Source organism: Equus caballus, chromosome 7 (assembly GCF_041296265.1).
Source record: "Equus caballus isolate H_3958 breed thoroughbred chromosome 7, TB-T2T, whole genome shotgun sequence".
Classification (NCBI taxonomy): Eukaryota; Metazoa; Chordata; class Mammalia; order Perissodactyla; family Equidae; genus Equus; species Equus caballus.
The window spans coordinates 51,867,712-51,885,295 of NC_091690.1; the positions used below are offsets into that span (position 1 = coordinate 51,867,712).

The 17,584-nt window shown below is 56.7% G+C and overlaps 2 protein-coding genes across 4 annotated transcripts; both read left to right on the forward strand.

Annotated features, from left to right (window-relative positions):
- The first annotated feature begins 5,349 nt into the window (after nt 1-5,349).
- AP1M2 (adaptor related protein complex 1 subunit mu 2) lies at nt 5,350-13,622 on the forward strand. Of its 2 annotated transcripts, none has more exons than XM_001491894.7 (12): nt 5,350-5,526; nt 6,529-6,685; nt 6,885-6,952; nt 8,238-8,368; nt 8,460-8,607; nt 8,697-8,823; nt 9,262-9,404; nt 9,486-9,557; nt 11,109-11,267; nt 12,106-12,231; nt 12,723-12,798; nt 13,191-13,622. In XM_001491894.7, the coding sequence occupies exons 1-12, from the start codon at nt 5,485-5,487 to the stop codon at nt 13,211-13,213; spliced, it is 1,272 nt and encodes a 423-aa protein (XP_001491944.1). In that variant the 5' UTR covers nt 5,350-5,484; the 3' UTR covers nt 13,214-13,622. The 2 variants fall into 2 exon arrangements, with proteins under 2 accessions (XP_001491944.1, XP_005612003.1); XM_005611946.4 differs by having other exon boundaries at nt 5,393-5,526; nt 9,256-9,404.
- A 778-nt stretch (nt 13,623-14,400) lies between these two features.
- On the forward strand, nt 14,401-17,549 carry CDKN2D (cyclin dependent kinase inhibitor 2D). 2 transcript variants are annotated; one of them, XM_023645429.2, is made up of 3 exons: nt 14,401-15,100; nt 15,372-15,518; nt 16,583-17,549. In XM_023645429.2, exons 2-3 carry the CDS (start codon nt 15,378-15,380, stop codon nt 16,940-16,942), a joined length of 501 nt encoding a protein of 166 aa, XP_023501197.1. In that variant the 5' UTR covers nt 14,401-15,100; nt 15,372-15,377; the 3' UTR covers nt 16,943-17,549. The 2 variants fall into 2 exon arrangements, with proteins under 2 accessions (XP_023501197.1, XP_001491963.1); XM_001491913.7 differs by lacking the exon at nt 14,401-15,100 and having other exon boundaries at nt 15,146-15,518.
- Nucleotides 17,550-17,584: the final 35 nt, after the last annotated feature.

Consider the following 17,584-nt stretch of genomic DNA (forward strand, 5'->3'; position numbering starts at 1 on the left):
GGGGTGGAAACAGACTGTGGTTACACAGGTGGGTTTGGTTTGTGAGTCACTTGACTTCTGCCCTTTCTTAATAAAGGTTACTCTTCCTTTAATTTTTTAAAAGTTGGCACCTGAGCTAACATCTTTTTTTTTCTTCTTCTTCTTCTTCTCCTCAAAGCCCTCCGGTACACAGTTGTAGATTCTAATTGTGAGTCCTTCTAGTTGTGGCATGTGGGATGCCACCTCAGCATGGCCTGATGAGCACTGCCGTGTCCGCACCCGGGATCCAAACCAGAGAAACCCTGGGCCACGGAGGCGGAGCAAGCAAACTTAACCACTCGGCCACAGGGCAGCCCCTACATTATACTTTTTATTGATTTATTTATTTTGAGGAAGATTAGCCCTGAGCTAACATCTGCTGCCAAGTCTGCTTTTTTTTTTTTTTTTTTTTTTTTTTGCTGAGGAAGACTGGCCCTGAGCTAACATCCGTGCCCATCTTCCTCTACTTTATATGTGGGACGCCTACCACAGCATGGCGTGCCAAGTGGTGCCATGTCCGCACCTGGGATCCAAACTGGCAAACCCAAGGCTGCCAAAGTGAAATGTGCACACTTAACCACTGTGCTACCAGGCCAGCCCCACGTTACACTTTATGAATGGAAAATTTTAAAATTGTTTAAGAAAGAAGGAGGTGGTTATTATAAGCGTGAACCTTTATGGGGAGCTTACTCACCGTCAGGCAAGGTACTAAGTGTTTTATATGAAAACTTTATAGCTGTTTTCCAGTCAGGGAAAGTGACACAGAGAGGTTAAGTAATTTACCCATAGTCACACAGTTAGTGAGCACGTGGCTGTATAAAGATTTGAACCCACGCAGTCTGACTTCACAAGCCACACACGCTCCACACCCTTCAGCCATAACTATTGTCGAGTAAAAATAGCAAGTTGTATTTAGCTGGTTAGTTGTGTGTGGTATGGGGAAAAGAGAGAGAGGGAGATGTGACAGATCACAGACACACACACACACACACCCCTGCCTGTAACTTAACAGAGAAAGATCTGACCATGCCAGGGGCTGTCGGAGGGACCAGGATGTAGGAAGGGGCAAAAGGGATTTTTTTCTCCTGATCTATAATGTTCTCTCCATCTTTGACCAGAGAAAGTACTCACGTATTTCTTGGGTAATGAAAACTGTCTTTCAGAAAATTGATTTAAACAAGCCAGTCACAAAAGGACAAATTCTGTCTGATTCCACCCACAGGAGGTCCCCAGAGGAGTCACATCCACAGAGACAGGAAGGAGGAGGTGGGGCCACGGGCTGGGGGAGGGGGAGGGGAAGTCAGTGTTTAACAGGGACAGAGCTTCAGTTTGGGAAGATGAGAAAGTTCTGGAGACGGATGGTGGGGATGGCTGCACAGCAATGTGAATGTGCTAAATGCCACTGGACTGTGTACTTAAAAATAAAGATGGTAAATTTTATGTTATATATATTTTACCACAGTAAAAGTGTTTTTTTTTTTAAAAAAAATATGGAGCCACACCGCTGTGACAGGAGAGCAGGGGGCCCCTGGGAAAGCCCAGGGCAGGGATCCGACCTAGACACGGGTGGGAAGTCAGAGAGGCCTCCGCAAGAGGGGACCCCAGGATGAGGCGGAGAAAGTGAAAAGGGCAGGCGCTGGAGGAAAGAGGGAAAGAGAAAGAGGAACTGAAATTAGGGAAGTCAGAGTGTCTGGGGCAGGACCCATGGGAGAGGTCAGCAGAAGTTTAATTGCCGGGCAAGGTCGCTCAAGGGCAATGGGGAGCCATGGGGGATATAAGAGTGAGGGAGGACCGTAGGAGCTGTGAGTCTCAGGGGGATGCCTTTTGGGGTGTGGAGAAGGGATGGAAGGGGGTGCCTAGAGGCAGGGTCCCCGGTAGGAGGCTGGGCCAGGCTGTAGGCATCTAGGAGGAACTGGGACAAGGCCACAAGCCCCTGGGGATGGGGGAGGTGGCAGCTGAGGCAGGGCAGCTGGGCACACAGGGCTCCTCTGTTCTCTGACCCCACTGAAGCTTTCGGGCTCATGAATTTTTCAGTCAAACAGGCCTTGAGTGTCAGATTCCAGGGCACTGGGCCCAGACTCTGGGGTTCCATTTCCTGTCTGAAAACGTCTCGGGGCCCGGGAGAAGGACCCTTCAGGGGTTCAGTGGTCCTGGGGCTGGGGCGGGGCCTGGCAGGCAGCACCCGAAATCCCCCTGGGGAGGGCATCGCGGAGGACACCCCTCTTTCAGGCAGAGGCAGCATAAACCCTTGCGCTTTGCAGGACTGGAATTCTAGCTCCGGCCCCGCAGAGCCTCGGTTTTCCCATCTGTCAAATGGGCACATCGGCTTCCCTAACGCGGCAGAGCAGCCGGGAGCAGGCTGGGTCCAATTCTGGCTCAACTGCCTCCCCGCTGTGTGGCCTTTAGCGAGTGGCTTCACCTCTCTGTGCCTCTGCTTCTTCCACCCCAAGAAGACAGGAAGGTCTTTCCCTTAGGGCTTGAATGAGTTGGGAAGACCCGAATCGAATCAAACGAGGCCAAAAATAGCAAATGGGGGGGAAAAAAAGACACGAGGAAGGGTCGGAACATAAGAGCTCCGGGCATGTCCTTGTGTTACTGCGGGTGTTAGATACGCGGAGAGGGGAGTGGCGGTGCTGATAGCTGTGGTCCTCTCCCTCCTGGCCCACAAGCCAGTCCACTCCCAGGGGCTGATAAAGGGCTGGGCCTGGGTTTGGGGGAAGAGGGAGGAGGGGATGGGGGGCGACGCCTGGGAGAGCTGAGTGGCGCCCTCTGTGGAGCAGGAGGGGCCCCACCAGGCTGAGGCTGAATTTCCCTTCCCTTCCTTTATTTCCCTCCCCCCAACTCCTGAGGTCGCTAAGATGGCAGGCAGCCCTGGGGTGGAACCCGGTCCCGACAGCTGACGGACGGGCAGGGGGCCTAGGCCCTGTGACTCAGAGATCCCAGCCCCAGGAGGTGACACCATGACTGTTACACCCATTTAACAGAACGGGAAACTGAGGCATAAGAGGGACAACCACCTAGCCCAGCACCTCACAGCCGCTGGTGGAGTCAGGATTGAACCCCAGCACCTGTGTTCTTTTTCTCCCCAATTTTAATAATATATTTAATTTAACCCAATATACCCGATTATTATCATTTCAACATGGAATCAATATTAAAATTATTACCTGGATTTTTTTTCTACTAAGACTTTGGCATCCTGCGTGTATTTTTTTTCATGTTTTCTTATTTTTATTTAAGATCAAAAAGAAACAGATCGAAGTCTCTCCTGTCACACGCATTTCCAATGTAAACGATTTTTGTTTTCAACAATGAGTTTTTGGAAGGAAATATTCACACTGTCCCGGTCTATTTCCAGGAGGAGGTTTTTATTTTCTAAATTAAACTCCTTTGTCCCCGTTGGTAGGGAAACATAGTTACAAGGCAGAAATCCAGAGTTTTTTCTCTCGTAGCCAAAAGCCAAAATGAGAAAATTCATTTTATCTTCAAGAACAAAGATTTAATATGATTTTGTTTTTCGGTTTGGGATTTTTTTTTCCCCCATTTGATTTGGCTTCCCTGCCTTAACTTTTCCTAACTTTAGGAATGTTGTTGCTAATTCAGCAGTGTCTGTGTTCTCAACCACCACACAGTAAACAATAACGACAACAAATAATAATAACAGGAGTGTCGACTGTTCCAAGCACCACATTGTGTCTAGTAACTCACACTATCTGCACTGTAGCTTAATCAGAGGGGCAGGCCTGGTGGCACAGTGGTTAAATCCACACTCCGCTTAGGTAGCCCAGGGTTCGAAGGTTCACGATCCCGGGCATGGACCTACAGGCCACTCATTGAGCCACGCTGTGGGAGCATCCCACATACAAAATAGAGGCAGCTTGGCACAGATGGTAGCTCAGCAACAATCTTCCTCACGCAAAAAGGGGAAGATGGGCAACAGATGTTAGCTCAGGGCCAATCTTCCTCACCAAAAAAAAAAAAAAAAAAAAGCCCAAAACTTAATTAGGAAACTACAGTTACTAACCACATTTCACAGATGGGCAAACTGAGATCTAGGGAGGGGCCACAGGTGCCAAAGCCACGCAGCTGGAGTGTTGCAAACCCGGGACTTGAGCCCAAGCAGCTGCCCCTAGAGCCTGCACGCTCAACCAGCACACAAACAAACGACAACAACAGAAACAGTATTAGTACCAGCTCTGAGCCAGGCTCTGCACAGAGACTTTCTCCTGGATTGTCCCGCTCATACGGTCGTGGTGGAAATTTTTCAAATGTCAGCCCCTTCCCTGAGCTCCACGCTACACAGCCCCCCATTCATTCTCCAACACACACTCCCAACGCCCCCAGGCCAGTTCAGTTGTCATCGGCACTCCCGTCCCCATCAGGGATCGTTTTGTTCTTTGGTTTTTATGCTGTGTGCCTCTCAGCCTCCCTAGAATGAGAGCAGCGGAGTGGCTTTGTCGGTGTCGCCATCCACAGCGCGACAGACCACGTCACTAAATCTGCGCGCAGTGAGCCGTCACCAACAGTGTGGATTATCGCCACCACCACAGTGAAAGCAGCTCCCATAAGTCCACTTTGGCACACAGGACGTGCTCCAGAAATGTTGGTTGGGTGAATAATACGATAATTATAGTCATCATCCTAATGACCATTTCCCTTTTCAACATTCTCTCACCATCTCAGTGTCACATAGTAGGAGCTTATAAATATCTTTGGCGGGAATGAATAAGAGTAACAGTAGGAATAATGATAAAAGCAGGTACAGTGGTCCTGCTCAGGCTGCTCCCCACAGTTCCTGAGTGCAAGGACTTACTAGTGAGTAAATATTTGAGTGAGAGAATAAATTAATTGGTAAATATTTATTGCCTGAATGAGTGAATTAATGAACGCATGATTTGGACAAATATTATTGAGTGCCCAGTGGGGGGCACTGGGGACACAGATACGAACAGGACAAGTCCCTTCAGACAAAGGGAAACAATGTGAATGGATGGGTGGATGGATGATGGATGGATGGATGAATGGATGGATGAATGATGGATGGATGGATGAATAGATGGATGAATGGATGGATGAATGATGGATGGATGGATGAATGGATGAATGATGGATGGATGGATGAATGGATGGATGAATGGATGGATGAATGATGGATGGATGGATGGATGGATGGATGGATGAATGGATGGTGGGTGCACGGATGGTCTGGGGTCTCCATCCACCAGCACTCCCAGGTGCAGAGGGAAAGCGAGTCGGGGCCGCAATCCCACCCGAAGCTCCGCCCCTCCCAGCCCCCGCAGCGTCTTCTCGTCGGCCGATTGCGCCGCTCACCTGGCGGCCTCCCCTTTAAGACGCGCTCACCTGGGCGCTCACCTGCGCGCGGGCGCTTCCGCAGGAAGAAGGAAGCAGCGCCACCATCTCCAACCGGCGCTCCCTCCCCGCCTCCCGGGTCTGCCCGCCGCCACCATGTCGGCCTCGGCTGTGTTCATCCTCGACGTCAAGGGCAAGGTGAGGCTGGGCGCGGGGGCTGGGGACCGACAGGTGACGCTGCGCTCCCCCGGACCCGGGAGCGGCCCCTCCTCGCAGGCGGGGAGGCCCCAGAACGCCCTGGGGACTGGGGACACCCCCTCCCCCAATGCCTGGGAGCTCGTGTCGAATCCCACCTCCACTGTTTCCTACCCGCGCTCCTGGGGCCGGGGCCTTGGCCTCTCCCAGCCTCAGTTTCCCTCTCCGTAAACACGGACATTACAGGCGTCCCCACCCAAAAAGAGTTAATACCACCGGAGGCGCGTCAACCACTTCGCAAACATCAGGCATGCAATCAACTGAAATTGTCATGCCTACCACCGTCCTCACCCCCAGTCTTAATCCTGGGGGCGCACAGCAGGGGCAGAGAGCTTGGTTCCCCTTTGGGGCTGCCCTGCCCCTTTCTGGAACCCTCTCTCGTTCATCTGGTTACTCAATAGCAGTAACAACGGTGGTGACAATAACACCCCTGATAATAATCACGGTGAGAGCGAGGGTGTTGGTGGACCTGCTGTGAATCCTTCAGGGGCTAAACCCTGGACCGCACGATTTTACCAAGTCGGTCCTATGATCATTGACTGCTTGCCGCCCGCCAGGCAGAACCGTAGGAGCGAAAAGAGATGCACGGGGATCATCTTTCATTTCTCTTGCTTTCTGTAATCTTCCTCCCTTCGTTCATTCAATCTCCAGTTTCCCTAATTGTTATGGACGCGGTTCGTACCTCAGTTTCTCCGTCTGTAAAATGGAGATGTTGGTACCCACCGCCTCACAGGGCTGTGGTGAGAACTCAGAGGGAGCAGCCCTCCAGGCTTCAGTGGAACACAGCCCAGTCCTCAGCGAGGGCTCTGCCCCACTAGCTTTTATCACGTGCCCGCTTTACAGTTGAGGAAACTCAGGTCCCAAGAGCCAGAGCCGGGCCGAGGCCCCTCAGGTGGAGGGTCCCCGGATCCCCGTGGTGACTGGGTCTTCTCTGCCCACCCCCAGCCCCTGATCAGCCGCAACTACAAGGGCGATGTGGCCATGAGCGAAATTGAGCACTTCATGCCTCTGCTCATGCAGCGCGAGGAGGAGGGTGTCCTGGCACCCCTGCTGAGCCACGGCCGCGTCCACTTCCTGTGGATCAAGCACAGCAACCTCTACCGTATCCGGCCACGGATGGGCCCCTGGGCGCCTGGGGTGGTGGCAGCTCAGGCCCAGAGAGGGTGGGGTGAGGACAGGAGTTGCACAGCACATCCGTGGCTCAGGCTGGAAGTGGAGGGGGGACAGGGTTGGGGTTCAGGGTCTGGGCTCCATCCGAGCCCTCCCAGATGGCACCGTTTCCTTAACCTGGCTGCCTGCAGTGGTGGCCACCACGCTGAAGAACGCCAACGCCTCACTGGTGTACTCCTTCCTCTACAAGACCGTGGAGGTAGGTCCTGGCCTCCCATTGGCTGGTTGCTCTGTCCGTCCACCTGGCTGCCCGCCTCTTTCAGGAGCCATTTCTCCTCAGATGCTTTCCCACACCTGCTCTGTGGTGGCTCACCAAAGTCCCATCACCTGTCCTCATTAGCTGCCATGGGGTCATCTCTCCTTACTGGGCAGGGGCCAAGGGGGCGTACTGCTCCCGTCTGAGCCTGAGGGAACCGGGTTCCAATCCCAGCTCCCCTGCTTCCTGGCTGTGTGACCTTGAGCAAGCCAGTTCCCCTCTCTGTGCCTCTAAAGTGGGAGTTAGAACAAGGCCTACCCAGGGTTCTTGTACAGATTAATCAAATTCGTACCTAAAAAGCGCCTGAAACAATACTCAGTATACACTAAGTGCTCAATCAAGGCTTGCTATTGTTCTCAGTATTATCACTAATGCTATACAATCGCGTGACAGTTTATTGAGCACTTTCTATATTCCATTCTCAACGACGGAGAAAGAGCTCAGTAACTACTTTTCAACAAACAAGAAATATTTATTGATTTGTCTCCTCTCTGCCAGGCACTGTTCCTGGCTCTCCTGAGGAGTGAAAGGGCATGAAGGAGATTCAACAGGATGTTATCTGGTGCCTGGTGTGCTGGTCTCACAGTGATACTTAAGGGGCCTGGAGGATAGTGGTGGCTTCATTGAGGAGCCGACATTTGAGCTGAGGCCTGAATGCCAAGGAGGTTGCTGTGAGCAGAGTGTCCCAGGCAGAGCAGACAGCATATGCAAAGGTCCTGAGGCAGGAATAGAAAGCAGGCCAGTGAGGCTAGAACAGAATAAGGGATGGAGAGGCTTTCAAATTTTGGATGACGGACAGGTTCTCTGCTGTGGTTGTGCCTCCTAATTCCCAGGGGCCCTTAACTTGGGGTCCCCAACCTCCCAGGGGCCTGTGGATAGAATTCAGGGAGTCTGTGAGCTTAGATGCGTTTCTAGATAGCAGACTTCCTTTGCCATCCTGTGTATTTTATTTCATGCATTTCCAGACCTTATTCTGAGGTGAGTCTGTAAGCATCACGGAGGCACAGGGACCCATGGGCCACAAAGCCGGTTCTGAGCCCACGCAATCTGTCCTCGGGGGCCAGGATGCTGTTGGTTTTGTTAATGGTTAACCATTACTTTTCCAGCACAGGCATACAGTAGGCGCTCAATAGTTGCTCGTTGGCTGGCTGGGGGAATGAGTGGGGACTCCCAGCGCCAGCGGCCACACCTCTGTGGGTGTCTGCCTCCCTCCCCGCCCCCACCCCAGGTGTTCTCCGAATACTTCAAGGAGCTGGAGGAGGAGAGCATCCGCGACAACTTTGTCATCGTCTACGAGCTGCTGGACGAGCTCATGGACTTCGGCTTCCCCCAGACCACCGACAGCAAGATCCTGCAGGAGTGAGTGGGCCACGGGTCGGGGGACGTTGCCCGGGGAGGGCCAGGGGAGGGTCCCTGGGTCCAGCTGCTCGTCCCCGCCGCCCTCCTGCAGGTACATCACGCAGCAGGGCAACAAGCTGGAGACGGGCAAGTCGCGGGTGCCCCCTACTGTCACCAACGCCGTGTCCTGGCGCTCGGAGGGCATTAAGTACAAGAAGAACGAGGTCTTCATCGACGTCATCGAGTCGGTGAACCTGCTGGTGAGGCCCCCCCGCCCCCGCCGCAGCCCGGGGACGGGAGAGGGAGCCCCTGCACACCCCGCGACCCCGCGCCCCGTGTGCATCCGCAGGTCAACGCCAACGGCAGCGTCCTGCTGAGCGAGATCGTGGGCAGCATCAAGCTCAAGGTGTTCCTGTCGGGGATGCCGGAGCTGCGGCTCGGCCTCAACGACCGCGTGCTCTTCGAGCTCACCGGCCGTAAGCGCGGGGAGGGGGGCGCCCCGGGGACCAGCCACCGTGGACCCCAGCGGCGCGGCCGGTTCCGGAGCCAGCTCGTGCGCGCCCTCTGCCGGTCAGGGCCGGCACTGCGCCTGCTGGGTCCCCCAGTGCCAGGCGCCAGGACGGGGAGGGTGGGGAAGAAAAGGATGGATCCCGGCCCTTTTGCAGCGGACATCCTAGGGGACAGGATAGCATGGAATTTGGAAGCCTGACCGGGAGAGCCAGACTCCCCAGGGCCGCATCCTTGCTCTGCCCCTGGCCCGGCTGAGTGACTCTGGGCAAGTGGCTCATCCACTCTGGACCTCAGTCTCGTCATCTGTAAAGAGGGGCTGATGGAGGCGGCAGGCGGGGGCGGTTGGGGTGGGGACTCGGCCCCAGCCCCCAGGGTCACCCAGCGCGCTCGGGCCTGAGTTTCAGGGAGCAAGAACAAGTCTGTGGAGCTGGAGGACGTGAAGTTCCACCAGTGCGTGCGGCTCTCTCGCTTCGACAACGACCGCACCATCTCCTTCATCCCACCCGACGGTGACTTCGAGCTCATGTCCTACCGCCTCAGCACCCAGGTGAGGCGGGGTCAAGCCCGGAGGCGCCGGCTGGGAGCTGACCCCAGGGCGGGCGAGGACTCCCCCTTCCTCTGTCTGCAGGTCAAGCCGCTGATCTGGATCGAGTCGGTCATTGAGAAGTTCTCCCACAGCCGCGTGGAGATCATGGTCAAGGTGGGTCCTGGGGAATCCTTACGCACAATGCGTCCTCTGCCCCGCCCAGCCGGTCACCAGGCTAACCTCGTCTGCCTCCTCCCTCCCCGCTCCTCAGCTCCTCACATCCTTCCAGCCACACTGGTGTCCCGGCTGTTCCCTCTCCTGCCATCACTCCATCCCCACCCACCCAGGTATCCACATGGCTCTTTCCCTCATCTGCTTCAGCTCTTTGCTTAAATGTCACCTCCTCCAAGAGGGCTTCCCGGATTTCTCTATTTAAAATTGCAACCCCCTGGCATTCCCCACCTCCTTTCTTTGCTCAATTCCCCCCCCCCCCATTATCACCATCTGACATAATCTATTTTACTTATTTATTGACTTTCATATTAAATACATATAAAACTATATAGCATATTTGTATGGTTTAAAGGATAATGAAGAACCACGCAGCTTATTCGAATGGGCTTGACCAGAGCTTCCGAACCCCTACATGTCCCTCCCCCGATTCCAGCCTCGCCCTTGCCCAGAGGGAACCACCATCTTGAATTTTATGCAACTTACTTCTTTGCTTTGCTTTACGATGTTGCCACCCACGGGAGTAACCACAAATATTTCGTGCTGTGGGTTTCCAACCTTCATGTCGGTGGACTCGGGCTGTATGACTCCCTTTATTCACGTCACGTTGATTTTAGACTGAATCCCAGGCGTTGTAACTTACTGCATCCATTTCCGCGGCTGCAGAATCTTCTATCACAGGAACCTTCTACATCTGTCCATCTGGTTGTTTGCGGTTCCTGGCCGCCCGGTCCGCAGCCCTGTGCGGGTTCCTCGGTGCCCCAAGCAAGAGTTTCTCTCTCCAGGGCTTACAGTCAGCTCTTTTTTACTGATGGGGAAACTGAGGTCCCAAAGGATTAAGATGTCACTCATCTCGGAAGGAAGGGCGGCAGGCTGAACTCGGCTCTGCCTGGCTCAAGAGTCTGTGCTCATCCATCTGACTGTCCCCAGTCTTGGGGTCTCAGGGGAGCTGGGTTGTGGGGCGGATGGTCACCAGCAAGGGTCTCGACACTCCTCAATGTCCCCGTCTCTGCAGGCAGAGAAAGGGGGAGGGGCCGTTAAAGTGGGGGGCCTTCCAGAAAGAACGCCTGGAGGTCCTCTGCCCCATCCCACCTCTCAAACTTCCTTCCCCAAATTAATAAATAATAGCAGTAATCATAGTGCCAACTACCACCCATGGGACGCTTAGAACCCTTGTGTTAAAAGCTTGTCCTGTGTCACACAGCTCCAGACACAGCCCGAATGCCGTAACTTATGCATTTATTTGTAGGGAGGGTGGGTGATGGTTGAAAACGCAGGCTCGGTTCCAATCTGCTGGGCCTGTTCCCTGCTGTGTGGCTTTGGCAAAGTGCCCTTTGTCTCTGTGCCTCTGTTTCCTGATCTGTAAAATGGGCAGGATAGTGGCCCCCTCTTCACGGTCGTAGGGCTCTCGAGATGGCGCATGGAAGGGGCTGGGTGGATGTTTGCAGAATGCACAAGCGAGTTCTTCAGGCCCCACACTCTCCCCCCCGACAGGCCAAGGGGCAGTTTAAGAAGCAGTCAGTGGCCAACGGCGTGGAGATTTCTGTGCCAGTGCCCAGCGATGCTGACTCGCCACGCTTCAAGACCAGCGTGGGCAGCGCCAAGTACGTGCCCGAGAAGAACGTCGTGATTTGGAGTATTAAGTCTTTCCCGGTGAGCACCGGGGGCGGGGGGCATCTGGCGGACCGCCCGCGCTGCTTGAGGGCAAGGCTGAGGGTAAATGGGAGACCCACACCTGCATGCACATGGCTATCTGTGGGGGTAATAAAGCTGGAAACCAGGGGCTGGCCCTGTGGCACAGTGGTTAAGTTCATGCGCTCTGCTTCAGTGGCCTGGAGTTCACTGGTTCAGAAGCTGGGCGTGGACCTAGACACCGCTCATTGAGCCATGCTGTGGTGGTGTCCTGCATAGAAGAACTAGAATGACCTACAACTAGAATATACAACTATGTACTGGGGCTTTGGGGAGGAAAAAAAAAAGGAAGATTGACAAGAGATGTTAGCTCAGGGCCAATCTTCCTCGCCAAAAAGAAAAACACAAAAAAACCACCAAAAACCTGGCAACCAGTCAGCCTGGTAGTTAAGCTCTCCTCCTTGCAGGTCTCAAGGAAACCAGCCCTGGGGTCAAATTCCCTTTCGTCTTTGAGCCAGATGGCCCTGGGAAACCCACTTCCCCTCCTGGAGCCTCAGTTTGCCCATCTGTGAAATAGGCAGGCTCATGCTACCTGCATCCTCAGGCTGCTGGAGGATTTGATTGGCCCCTGGGATGGGGTGGGGGGGTAGTTCACCCGGGCTTGACAAATGGGAGACGGTCACTAGAAGGCCCCCCCACCCCAACCAGACTTTGCAGCCAGAAGCTTCGGCTGAGAGTCTCGGCCAGGAGCCTTTCATTCTCGTCTGTGAAATGGGCTGAGAGTAGAGCCCATTCCCGGGGCTGATGGTCCGGGGCAGATGGGGGCCCCTCGGGGTGTCTGACGCCCGCCTGCCCACAGGGCGGCAAGGAGTACCTGATGCGTGCGCACTTCGGCCTCCCCAGCGTGGAGAAGGAGGAGGAGGAGGGCCGGCCCCCCATCGGGGTCAAGTTTGAGATCCCCTATTTCACCGTCTCTGGGATCCAGGTGAGGGAAGCGGGCGGGGGGATCCTCTCCTGGACCTCAGTGGGTTCCCCTCTCTCCCAGCTCTTGGCTCGGGGCCCCTCCGTTCCCTGGCCTGGGTCCTCCACTGTCCTGCCCCACACAGTGTTGCCTCTTCTGCTCTCAGCCTGGGTCCCCTCTCCCCCCACCTCTCACTGTGGCCTGTGCCACCTCGTCCCCACTAGCTTGTTCACTTCCGTCCCTTCCTCATTCGCAAGCCATTCACCATTCCCTTGGCCTGTGCCACCTCGTCCGCCCAAAACCACGCTGTGTCTGTCCCCGTATCCTGTGCCATCTCTTTCCCACTGGACCCCCTTCCTCCCCACACCCACTGCCATGCCACATCTTTGTCCCAAGCCATGTCACCTTGTTACTCCCAGCCTGTGCCACCTTCGCCTCCCAACGTGGCACATGGATCCTTTTGGCCCCCGCCAGCTCTCCCCCGGGCCTGGCCACCTCCTTTCATTCCCTGCCAGGTCCGATACATGAAGATCATCGAGAAAAGCGGCTACCAGGCCCTGCCCTGGGTCCGTTATATCACCCAGAGTGGCGGTAAGCGCCCGGCTCCCAGCACCACGCGGTCCAGGAGAGGAAGGGGGCCATCTCGGGGTTTTGACACAGTCGAGCTTGGAGGGCTCCAAAACTCACCCGGCCTGGCCCCAGACCTACCTCGTCTTTGTCACCATGCCATTCTGGGCCTCGGTTTGCCCATCTTTAAAATGGGGGGTGGCGGTGGGGTTTGGACCACGGCCAACACAGAGAACCCCCATCTGCTGCCCCGAAACAGGCTTGTTGCTATGGTCCCTGTCACTCTGCTTGACCCCATCCTTGTTACATCCTCGGGGGGTTGATCATGAGCACGGGGGCCCGGGAGGGATGGGGGGCTGTCCCGCTGTCCCCTGTCCACAGTTCTGACATGGTCCCTGCTCACTGTTTCCCCGCAGATTATCAGCTTCGTACCAGCTAGAAGGGCCCAAGCATGCGCCTCCCTCTCCCCAGGCCCCACCTGCGGACTTTAGACAGGGAGGGAAGATGGGTGGGTGGGCGTGCGTGAGGGCAGACCCCTGCCTTGGCAGTTTCTGGCTCCCAGCTCCCACCACCTGTCGGCCTTTTCCTCTACCCATAGGCTGGGAGGGATGGGCCCCATCCCGTCCCCCCTGCCTCCCGTCGTCGTCCCCTGTCCGGTCTCCGGGCTTCCCCCCTCCTCCCATTTTATATGAAGAAATAGAAAAGGGACTTGAAGCCCCCCTCATGAGTGCCTTCTCGCGGTGATCTGCCTTAGGGGGTGACGGGGGCCCCTCCTCCACAGCTGCTGAGCCCAGAGGCCCCCCTCGCCCACTCCTCTGTTTTAGGACGCCATTAAAGAGATGAATCTAGGCGCTGTGTGTGTGCTTCTCGGCTGGGGACTGGGGATGCCAGGGACGTCCCTGAAGTGCTGGGATGGGAGTGGGCAACACATCGCCATTCCTCAGCCCTGGGCATCGCTCCTCTGGGCCAGCGAAGTCGCCTGCACCTCGGTCCCCAGGCCCGCCTTCCCTTCCCTTCAGTTCCCCTCATGGCTGCCAGAGGGCGCCTGTGAACTTCTGCGTCCGATCCCGGCTCCTCCGCTCGGAACCCTGCCACGGCTCCCATCTTGTTAAAAGTAAAAGTCAAGTCCTTACCGCAGCCCACAAGCCTGATCTACACTCCTCCCCGCCCCCACCTGCCCTCACCTCCTCCCTCCCTCCCCCTCGCTCTTCCTGGACACGCCAGGCACGCGCCCACCTCAGGGCCTTTGCATGTGTAGTGCCTTGTACCTGGCACGCTTTTCCCCAGATATCCAGATATCCCTCCCCTTCAGGCCTCTAATCAAACGTCGGCTCCTCCGGGAGGCCCTCCCTGACCTCTCTGTTTCAACCGCCTATCTTTCCCAAGAGACTACCACTTATTCTCTTTTATCAGCACCAGAGCGTTTACCACTCTGAAAAGATTTAATGATTGTCTCTCCCGCCCTAAACGGTAGGCATCCCGCAGCACAAGCAACCCCCGCCGCTCGCTCTCCAATTGGGCGCCTAGTACACAGGAGGCGCTCCATAGATGCTTGAATGAAAGCCTGTGCCAAAGCCGCCTCCGACGGCGACGCTCGCCTCCCGGGCTCGCCCACGTGGCAGCCCCAGCCTGGGCCTCCCTCGCCCTGCGCTTGCTGTGCCAGGCCTGGCTCAATCTGAGCCAGCACGTGATTCCTCCTCCGCTCACCCCAATTTCCCTTTTTATTTTCTCCGCGGGACCTAACGCTATCTACAGTCATTGAGTCGCTGGAACGTGCGTTCCCCGGCGCCCGGAACGGCCCCTGCGCCCAGGGGGTGAATGAATGAAGTGAACGGTCTGCGCCTAGGAACGGCGAATAAGTGCCCATCGCGGGACTCACAGATAGCACCCCGGCCTGGGCGGCCCCAGCCCTGCCTCCCTTCCCCCCGGAGGTGCCGAGGGCCCGGATCTTTCTCCCCGCGGTCAGTTAAACCGGCCCTCTTTCCCGCCCACCGGGCCAGTTTGAAAACCGAAAACCCCGCCATAGCCGGCGGGTCACCGGTCGCGGCGCCTCGGCCAATCAGGAGAGGCACAGCCCATGCCACCACCCTAAACCTCCCCGGCGACGCGTCGCCATTGGCTGCGCCGGCCCAGGGGGCGGGGCGCCGCAGGGTCGCGCCCCGGGCAACGCGGCTGGGCTACAATGTAGTGAGTTCGTAAGAAAACAAATCGGCGGCGCCCGGGGGCGGGGCCTCGGCGCGCTTGTTCCGCCCCCTGGCGGCCGGCTAGGCGGCGGCGGCGGCGGCGCCGGCTCAGAACAGACCCCGCCCGTCGCGGAGGAGGGAGGGTGAGTGGGGGCGATGCCCGGCCCCCAAGGGGCGGGCGCCGGGCCGGGCCCTGCGGGCGGCGGAGGGCTGGGCCGGGCTGCCAGCCCCTCGCGACCCGCCGGCTGACAGTGGGAGGAGCCGGCCTCGAGGGCTGGGGTCGCGCCGGAGCCCCCGACGGGCGAGCCGGACCGGGAGCCTCGCGCAGGCCGGGCGCGCGGCGGGAGGGCTGCTGGGGCCACGCCGCCGGCTCCCCGCACTGATCGCGCCGCGGTGGGGCGGGGGGCTTCGCAGGCCGACATGCTGCTGGAGGAGGTCCGCGCCGGCGACCGGCTGAGCGGGGCCGCGGCTCGAGGCGACGTGCAGGAGGTGCGCCGCCTTCTGCACCGGGAGCTGGTGCACCCCGACGCCCTGAACCGCTTCGGCAAGACGGCGCTGCAGGTGAGGCCCGGCCGGCCCCGGGCGAGGGCAGGGTGGGGGAGCGGGGCAGACGGGGGCCCCAGACCCCTTCCCTCTCGTGTCCTGGCCTCAGTGGTGGCCGACTGGGGTCCGATGCCCCATCTCCGGGCTGACGTTGCTCCTTGAAGTCCCCTTTCTTTCGTAGGTGATGGTGGATGGGCTTAGGTTGGGGGAGGGGAGGGCTTGCCATCTTTTCTGGAGGATTCCTTGTTCTCTTAGTGCGGACAATTCAGTTGCCCTGGAGAAGCTCTTATTCCGTGGCTGAAGGTTCGGTTTCCTTGGGTCTCAGTTTCGTTGGGGTGGCTGTGGTTTCTTGGGGCTTCTAGGGGGGCATGTGATCGCTGGAAGGAGGAATTTGTCTCCAGGGCGTCCTCATTTTCTGGAGGATTCTCTTAGAGGGATCCAGTTTCCTGGGGAGAATCTCCATTCCTGGTGGGTTTTTTTTTTTTTTTTTTTGTGTAATTTTTTCAGATGCATGGTATATTATGCGGGGTCCTGATGGGGGAACAGTTACAGACTGCATGGGAGCTCCTATTCCCTAGGGGGCACTTTACAGGGGACCCCCATTTCCTGAGGGGGTCAGGTACCCTGGGGAGCATCCTATTTTGTGGGAGGGGGCTATTCCTTGGAGAAGGACTTTCAAATTCCCTGGGCATCTGCTTTCCCTTGAGGGGGCTGTCAAGTTCTTTGGGGACAGTTTCTCACTCTAGAAGGCCTATTTCCTGGTGATTTCCCATATCTTGGGGGGGGGGGTCTCTGGTTCCTTGGGGAGGGTCTTAGATTCCTTGAAAGTTTCCCAGGGGGCCATTCCCTAGGACGGGTGTCCTATTCTTAGGGGGCGACCAGTTTCTTGGAGTCCCTATTCCCAGGAGACCTTGTTCTCTGGGGTCTCAAACAGCCGCCCGGGGGCTTGTGTTCCCTGGGGCGTCTTCATTCTCGAGAGCCTCTCTTCTTTGGCGTTCCCTATCCCTGAATGACCCCTCTCTCCAGGGACCTCTTTTCCTGGAACCCCTCCCTTGAGGACCCGACCCTCTGCCCCTGCACAGGTCATGATGTTTGGGAGCTCCGCCATTGCCCTGGAGCTCCTGAAGCAAGGGGCCAACCCCAACATCCAGGACGCCTCCGGCACCACTCCGGCTCATGACGCGGCTCGCACTGGATTCCTGGACACCCTGAGGGTGTTGGTGGAACATGGCGCTGATGTCAACGCACCTGATGGCACAGGCGCGCTCCCCATCCATCTGGCGGTGCGGGAGGGCCACAACGCTGTCGTCAGCTTCCTGGCTGCTGAGTCTGATCTCCATCACAGGGATGCCAGGGGGCTCACCCCCCTGGAGCTGGCTCGGGGAAGAGGGGCGCAGGATCTCATGGACATACTGCAGGGGCACACGGTGGCACCGCTGTGACCCGGGGCCAACCTCTCCTCCGGCATCAGGACCCAGCTGCGTTCTATGTCAGAAGAGGAGGAAAGAAACACTTTCTCCCCTAGCTCCTCCTGACCACTGCCGAAGGGGAGGGGCCCCAGTTTGTGGCTTGTTGGTGTTGATTTCTGGAGTGTGTGTGTTCGAGGGCCATTTCTCATTTCTTTTTCTCACCCCTTTTGGTGTATCGAGCAGAGAAGGGCTCCTGCAGGCAGCAACAACGTAAACGGTTCAGTTTCCTCCACGCCCCGGGCTGCTGGGGCCGCAGACGAGGCCCAAGGGCAGAGCGTTTAAAAGCCCAGCCCGAGTGAGGTCATCGCTTCCAGGGCTCCTGGAACCTGGCGACCTTGGCCGGCTGCACCCAGAGAGAGACCTCAAGTGTGCACACTGCTTTCGGGCATCGGGGGAGGGGGGTATTCCAAATCAATAAAAGGGTAGTATGAGTTCATTCCTATTTTGTTGGAAGCTTGTTTTCCAGTCTCTTGTACAGCGTTAAAAAAAAGAAAAGATTCTATTTATTAAGCTTTATGGAAAAAATTGTTGTGTGTGATAATTTAATGTTTTTACCCATTAAATTAAGACTTGTGCCTGACCACAGCGCCGGCGCCTTGTGATTTTTGAGTCTGC

Bases quoted from the DNA above. Each gene is read 5' to 3' on its own strand.
- AP1M2 (XM_005611946.4), top strand. From the start codon at position 5,485: ATGTCGGCCTCGGCTGTGTTCATCCTCGACGTCAAGGGCAAG. The intron at 6,953-8,237 runs GTAGGTCCTGGC...CCCCCACCCCAG, and splicing joins TCCTCTACAAGACCGTGGAG to GTGTTCTCCGAATACTTCAA. The intron at 8,824-9,255 runs GTAAGCGCGGGG...CTCGGGCCTGAG, and splicing joins GCTCTTCGAGCTCACCGGCC to TTTCAGGGAGCAAGAACAAG.
- CDKN2D (XM_023645429.2), top strand. From the start codon at position 15,378: ATGCTGCTGGAGGAGGTCCGCGCCGGCGACCGGCTGAGCGGGGCCGCG. The intron at 15,519-16,582 runs GTGAGGCCCGGC...GCCCCTGCACAG, and splicing joins TCGGCAAGACGGCGCTGCAG to GTCATGATGTTTGGGAGCTC.